This window comes from Protopterus annectens, chromosome 13.part0 (genome assembly GCF_019279795.1).
Source record: "Protopterus annectens isolate FY-2018-M chromosome 13.part0, PAN1.0, whole genome shotgun sequence".
NCBI lineage: Eukaryota > Metazoa > Chordata > Ceratodontiformes > Protopteridae > Protopterus > Protopterus annectens.
In genome coordinates this window covers 144,496,562-144,504,227 of record NC_056747.1, presented here as the reverse complement: position 1 = coordinate 144,504,227, position 7,666 = coordinate 144,496,562, and the positions used below count along the sequence as shown (strand labels likewise).

The 7,666-nt window shown below is 37.1% G+C and overlaps 1 protein-coding gene across 2 annotated transcripts in view; it reads left to right on the top strand.

Annotated features, from left to right (window-relative positions):
* Positions 1-6,730, top strand: part of EPS15L1 (epidermal growth factor receptor pathway substrate 15 like 1) — a 3,892,050-nt gene extending 3,885,320 nt beyond the window's left edge. For both annotated transcript variants that reach the window (XM_044090736.1, XM_044090735.1), the window contains one exon: positions 3,978-6,730. In XM_044090736.1, the coding sequence (XP_043946671.1) occupies positions 3,978-4,124 (147 nt within the window). In that variant the 3' untranslated portion in view covers positions 4,125-6,730. The remainder of the gene's footprint in view (positions 1-3,977) is intronic.
* Positions 6,731-7,666: the final 936 nt, after the last annotated feature.

The following is a 7,666-nucleotide window of genomic DNA, read 5'->3' as shown; positions in this document are numbered from 1 at the left end:
ACCAAGTACTGTGCAGAAACTTATTTTATCTTTAAAAAAACAGTTTTGTAAATAGTGAGTACAGATGCAGCTAATGATAAAATAGGCTTCTGCACTATACTTGATCCAGAGTGTATTTTTTTTGGTTTTATTATAGGTTTTGGGACCCACTGTACCTTTGATCGGTGTTTTTGTAGTGTGGAAATCAAAGACAAATTATTCTCTGAAAGTATTGCTTCTTGGATAGCTGTCTGCATCCCTTTCTGTTATGCCAAAGCTGATAAGAAGCTAGTTGAAAACCTAAGCCCTCCTGTTCAGTAGCATGTCAGCTACAAAACACATCACCATTTTAAATGTTTGCAGAACAAATGCATAGGAAAAAAAATACTGTCAAGGATTGATGGTAAATGTAGGTTTGAAGCCAGGCATGGCAGTGCTGCAGAATATGTTCATTATTTTGGTACCATAGCTGCATATTTCAAGGATGCTGAATAATTCCTGGAGGTAGAAAAAGAAAACTTCACAACAGCAGTAACAGCGCTGTCATTTTGGCCTTGTCTGCATCCTTGTTTCGTGACACAGTTCAGCATGTTGTGCGCTTATCTTTTGTCAGCTTTGCACTTGTTTGGCTTGGACTGATAACCATGTGTCATAGTTCTTTTCTTTTTTTTTGGTCCCCTCAGACCTCATTTTTACCAGACCAGCCTCCAGTACCCACACCAAGTTTACTAGCTACTGTCTAAACTACCTGGACTTGCTCCATTTTTGCTGGGGCCAGTTATGGATACTGAGGGTGTCCTGGGGGCTCATCTCATTTCTTCTTCCATCTGGAGGGATTTCTTTTATGATCTGCCCACTTCCTTTCCTAGCACCTCGTATTCGTTGATTACATCCAAGGGCAGCTTCAGCTTTGGACCATCCTTCCCTAAGGGAGATTTTCAAGGAGTGCTCTCCCATCTTGGATGGGTATGTCCATCCCTTCCCTTCACTGCCGCTCTGGCAGCCACCCGTGCTGCTAATCAAACATGGATCAGCTGGGCCATAATCAGGGCATTATTCCTGTACTCCATTGGAGAGTCATCATATGTCATAGTTGTTGTTAAAGCTGGGTCAGTTGGGCAGTAGTCAGGGCATTATTCCTGTACTCCATTGGAGCGGCATCATATGTCATAGTTGTTGTTAAAGCTGGGTCAGCTGGGCAGTAGTCAGGGCATTATTCCTGTACTCCATTGGAGCTGCATCATATGTCATAGTTGTTGTTAAAGTTGGGCCAGCTGGGCAGTAGTCAGGGCATTATTCCTGTACTCAATTGGAGCGGCATCATATGTCATAGTTGTTGTTAAAGCTGGGTCAGCGGGGCAGTAGTCAGGGCATTATTCCTGTACTCCATTGGAGCAGCATCATATGTCATAGTTGTTGTTAAAGCTGGGTCAGCTGGGCAGTAGTCAGGGCATTATTCCTGTACTCCATTGGAGCAGCATCATATGTCATAGTTGTTGTTAAAGCTGGGTCAGCTGGGCAGTAGTCAGGGCATTATTCCTGTACTCTACTGGAATGCCATCATGGGTCATAGTTGTTAAAGCTGGATATGAGTTGGCTGACAGCATTTCTGCTGATTCCTCTTTCACCAAAACATTAATTGCCAAATGCATTACACTGTTGCTGTGAATTAGTATTTTCACATGAGAACTTTCATTTTGTGTTCCCATGTAGGGTAGTACCATCACAACCCAAATAAAAATAAATCCCATGTAGGAGAGCATTACTGTTTGCTCTCTGGCATGTTATTGCAGGTTAAACCATGCCATGTTGGCAGTGACTTAGTTTGTTAGATATTGCTTTGTTGCCCATGTCTTAGCACAGCCTGTGAAGTCGTACAGGTCATAGGAGAGGGAATGGTAAGTTTCTTTTTCAAATAATGTCCCTCTTTTCTCAGAGCTCATGAGACCTGATAAATATTATGCCTAGTGATTGAAGATGTTGGAATAAACATCCATCCCTGCAAAAAACATTTTTTTTTGCTATTTTTTCTGGGATTTTGTAAGATGCTATATTTGTGTGAATATAAGGCATTTCAGTTAGTGTTTTGTGTCTTGAGTAAGGAGGAGGGTATTTTTCCTTATAGACCCTTTCTGTAGTAACACTAGCATTACTTATGAGCATTCTGGTCTGATGATGCACTGAGCTAGGATACTGATTAGCAGCCCAGCTGCAGGAAAGCCGTTGGGGTGACCAGCTGAGGGGGAAGACACATTGTGTGTGCTGTTGCAGTGATTATGTCAGGAGGTTCTGTTTGGGTGGGGGAGACATAAAAGAAGTGATGAAGCGGTCCTCCTTTGTTTACTGTATATGAGGACTTGCATGTTGGTAATGCCTACTGCTGTAAATCCATGCCAAGCACAACCCGAAAATCCCATTGCTAATGCTCAACAACTGATGAGGTGCACAGCCTGACTCTTGTCTGTCAGTGAAAAATCAGTGACCTAATGGGTGGTGAGTGTCGACTTTAGATACTTAAGGTTAGTATGTGGAACAAAAATATTAAAGTAATGAATAAAAATAACACCACACATTTATTAGTCATCAGTCATTACACATTCACCAGATGTTATTCTGACATACAATATATTAGCATACAATTTATCATTGTCCAAAATGCCTCCTTTTAGTTATTTACATTATTTTAAGGATTTTTTTTCCTTTTAGCTGCATGAGCGTCTTGCTCCTTGAGTTATATGTAGCAGTTTTCCTTGTACATTCTTATTAATTGAAATGCCATCCTTCCATCTAGACTGAGTTTACTGCAGGGACGCATGTCCCTAATAAGAATTTGGAACTTCTGCATTATTTTAGAAGATAGAGTGGCACAATAGTGCAGAGGATATAGGGTTGCCACTTTTCAAATGCCCAAAGTGGGACATTTTTTGTAGAAATGTGAGATTTTGCATAACAAAACATACCTACGGCCAGTGTAAAGGACAAAAGTTCACTTTTTTGCCAAAGCAAAAGCTTATTTCTGTAGCATTTGAGTTGCTTATGCTATTTCTTGTAATATTTATGTGTTCCAGATACAAAATAACTGTTTTATGCAACTACTAAAGAAAACGTAAGAAATATATTTTGTCTTAAAATCTCAGGACATTTGCCATTTTTTTGTTTTTTTTCCACAGGACACAACTGCCCAAAGTGGGACTGTCCCTCTCAAAGAGGGACAGGTGGTAACCCTAAGAGGATAGCATTGTCACCTCACAGCAAGAGGTTCCCTGGTTTGATTCTTGGCTGGGGTGCCTTCTGTGCAGAGTCTCCATGGGTTTCCTCTCACATTCCAAAGACAGGTGCATTGGGCACACTAAATTGGCTCTAGGTGCAAGTGTGTGGTGTGGATCAATTATTGCATCATGGCTAGCCACCCAGCAGTATAAACCTTGGATCTAGTTGATTGTCACTGCTGAAGGGGTTGTGGGTGGATGGATGGATGGATGGATGCTGTGAGGACAGTAACTGTTTCCTTCTACTGCAGTTTGTAAATCCTAATTTAGCTGTATGCACAACTGTCTGTATATTACAATGCAACAGCTGAGGAAAGGGCACAGTAATGATGCTTTTTTGGTACTTTGGTCAAGCATTGCTTGAGTATTCCTGGACAAAAAACTTAATTTACAGATTCAGTAGAAGTTGTCTTAATTCATCCTGTCAAAATGAGAGGCAATGAGTATAGTACAAATCAGTGATTTTAGTGGAGGCTTTGCCCACATAACCCTCAATGACTTATGATGAACTGACTAGTTCCTATTAATTTTACATGAACATATCTAATTGAAGGTTTGTTTTATTGCAGACCTGTTGGGCATTTCCTTCTATTAGATATGGCCAGTCTTTGTATTTGACTATACTGTTTAATGTATGTAGTTATGTTACTGCATAGGGTGGGGCATTGTCTGAAATATATGGAAAATACATACTTTTTACAGCAGTACTAAGTATTTCATTTTTCTTAGTTTTCAAATGAGGATCAGCAACTGGAATGGGCAAAACGAGAAAGTGAACGAGCTGAACAAGAAAGATTAGAACGATTAAGGAGACAAGAACAAGAAGATCTCGAACTTGCCATTGCACTAAGTAAAGCAGAAATGTCAAGCTCCTAATTATATTGTCATTATGAGACAAAAACAGAAGTAGTAAAATAAATTGTTTTGTATACATTCAGTTTGACTGCTACAAAAATGTTTGGCCTACTCCAACTCAGAGTCAGATATCAACTCATGGCAGATTTAGGCTTTCATCATATTGCCCAGTATAACTGTAATTTAATTTCAGAGTTGGAAACACTTATCCCACTGAGGTACTGATGATATTAACAGTGGACAGGTCACCAAGTGCCATGCAGGTTTCTCATTGCAGACTTCATTACATGTCTTCCACGTAGCCACTCTGAGCATGTTGCTTTAAAGCTAGATTTAGCTTTGAGTTTAACAACTTTGTGACTAGTTTTGCCAGCAAGAAATGACCTCTGTGTTACTCTCTTGAAAACTGTTCGCACTGGGTGTTGTCTTAACAAAACTGCCTTCTATTAACACATTTTGTGTGGTGCCGAATGAGAGAAAACAGCACATTTGTAGCTTTGGTGAAAGTGTTTTTTTGTAACTATTTTAAGAATTATTTCTTAAATCAATGAAGATTTCTAAAATGTTTATATAAACTATTTAAATGGCCCTCAAAGCGGTTCAAGACTATATCTAGTACTGACTTAATAACCTTGTAGAGAGAGTAAGGTTTATCAACAGGTTTTTTTTTTGGCTTAAAATTATTTTTCCTTTGTTACTCCCTTTACAGAGCATATACATTATGAAATGACATGTTTTACACAGAGACACAGAAATAAGATATATTAAAAAAAGTTCTCATCTTCATATTTTTCCTTAGTTACCTATTACTACTTAAAAGAGCAAACAGCCTCTATTCATGACAGGTTATTAATGTGACTTTAGGGTTACTATATATCTTGCATATATTTACATTGACATTTCATATGTATGCATTCAAAAATGCAGAAATGTTAAATATGTTTGTGAGATGAAAGACCAAAAAAATTGCACATACATAACTGGAACTTACCACAAATCACATTAGAAATGTCTACATTAACATAATCAGAGCTTTTTAGGAGGTGGGGTTATGACCTGTGACACAACATAAGCGGGTTTGCATGTATATGGGTGTATCAATTTACTTTTCCTGTCTAGCCGTACCTAACACTTTTAGCCTCATATGTCCTAAGCAGGACCTGACAGTATCCTGGAAATTTTCATTAATGAAGCAAAGATCTGTAAAGTATTCTGTGTATCTACAGTGCACACTATGCATAGTTAATGTATTCCCTCGACACTGTTAATGTTTAGTTATGTAAATGAGAACTTATAAGTTGCGATTTACAAACTGGTATGTCTGTGAGAGATGCACTTTGATTGCCAGTCATATAATATAAAGAAAAGCTTCCTTAACTGCCTTGACATTGTATTACATTGTTTTGTTACAGAGGCAGATAGTGAAGTGGCAAAATAACGAAATAAATAAAATGAAGTAAAACACACACACCACAAGTGTTATGGGACCAAATAACTAGGTCTGCACATTTTCAGTCTCTGTAGAAAGGCTAGTACATATCTAAAGTAAAACATATGAAGTAAAATAGTTATCCCCCGAGCACGCACACAAAAAAGCACATGCTCTCTATAGTTAAAATGATATAAAACAAGAATATAAACCAGTATATGTGCTTTTACTGCTAGTTATACATTATTAACTACAGGAAAAGAAGGGAGCTAGAAAATGCCCCGCCTTGCTGCTGTTATTCATTTGCATTAACTGCAATTTGATTTTTACATTAAAATTTATTTGCCTCGGTCTGCTTGACTTTCTTTGTTCTGTTTATGTTAATTATAATGTCTACATACCTAGTATCTTCCCAGAAATATTTGTTTTTGCATTAACTTTTATGGTACACCAGAAAGCTTATACATTGCAAAAGACGGAGACTGCCTCTTTCTACATTAAGAAATATTTAAATAATGCTTGATGTTTTTGTTTTATGTTTTTAGTGGATGAATGTCACTGCATCAACATTGGATATTCATAGTCATGTTTATGTCTGTCCAGGGTATCTTCCTACGTTCTACTTTTTAAATTGTTTTTTTTCTTCTTTGTTTATGTTGCTGCATATAAGGTGGATAAAGAAAACAAGGAATGTGGGTGTATATGTGGCATGCTAGAACAGTAGGGATTTTTACATACTTCCATGAAGTGTTCTAAATATATACATTCCTGTATCTCAGTTTTTAACGTCGCCAGCCAACACATCTCACACCATTGTAGTAGCCTTCCCTGCAGCTACTCTGACTTGTGCTATTGGTGATGTTGTAAACACCATTTGTAATATGAATCTGTAGTAAATCCAAAATTGCCTGTAATATATCTGGATTTTTATTTTCTCTCCAGAATGAAATATTAAAATGGGTAGGCAGTAAACTCATTAACATGTATAAAACTATGTATATTATTTCAGTTATATTTGTCCTGTAAAATGTTATGCAACTTCAGACTTTAAAGAGAGAGAAACTATGGATTATTTGAATTTTAACTCCTTGTATATGTTTATTAATATAAATAAAAGTAATGTTCAAATGATGTAAATGGTGTATGTATTGTATTCTTCCTTGATAAATAAAAAAGTTCTTTTCATTTTTGATATTTAGCTACTATTTTTTGTTGGTTGGTTCTTTGTAACTTGACAAGGGATTGTTTCTGCCTTGAGGTTCTGTGATTCTGTGTTACTGTTAAAATGCTGATAACTGCAGTATTAATGCTCTATGATTGTGTTACCCTGCAAACTATTAGCAATTAGCTCAGCTAAAGAAGCTGTCCTAAAAAATATATATGTAAAAAAAAAGCTGGTCAGAAGAGTAGGAGAGGTCTTTAACATGCATGTTCTGCATTGCCTTCAAACTTATTACTGTCTGCTGATTTTCAGAATGGATTACTGCAGGAATCAGAAAATGTATATCAGCTATCAGGCAGCTGATTTGTTTCAGCAGTGGAAGGATCTTTTGTGTACAAAACTATGCTTTCTTGAGATGCATTCATTAGAGTGAGCCCAGGTTTTTCTTTTTGCCATTGATAAGTAGCAAATAATTTTGCTCAATGGCTTATACACAACATTAATTATTAGACTGTGGTGTTTACTTATGTGTCCTATTAAAGAACAAACAGATTAACCCAGATGTGAGATTCTTTCACAAAAACTCCATCTTAAATATTTATTTTGTTTCGGGGAAGAACATCATCATGTTCATTGAAAATGTTGTGCAAAGTTTAACAGAAAATCTCCAACTTAGGAATGGCTTATAGAGTGCAGAAAACATGATCTTGCTTCTCCCTCTCCTTCTGTACCTTCTGTGTCTTTTCCAAAAAAATAGCTAAAAGATGATGCTTTTTAAGAAGAAGTATTATTCAGAAGGAAGACAAGGGCAAGAAATGAGAAAAATGAAGTAAAGATAACTTCTAAAAACATGAAAAGTAAAGTACTCAGGGCAAGTATTATAGCTTCATAAGCAGTTATTAGGCATGCAGTTTAGAAGTCCATTGAGGTGCCCAGCTTAATTTCCCAGTTACTCCAGAGTACTGTCGGTTT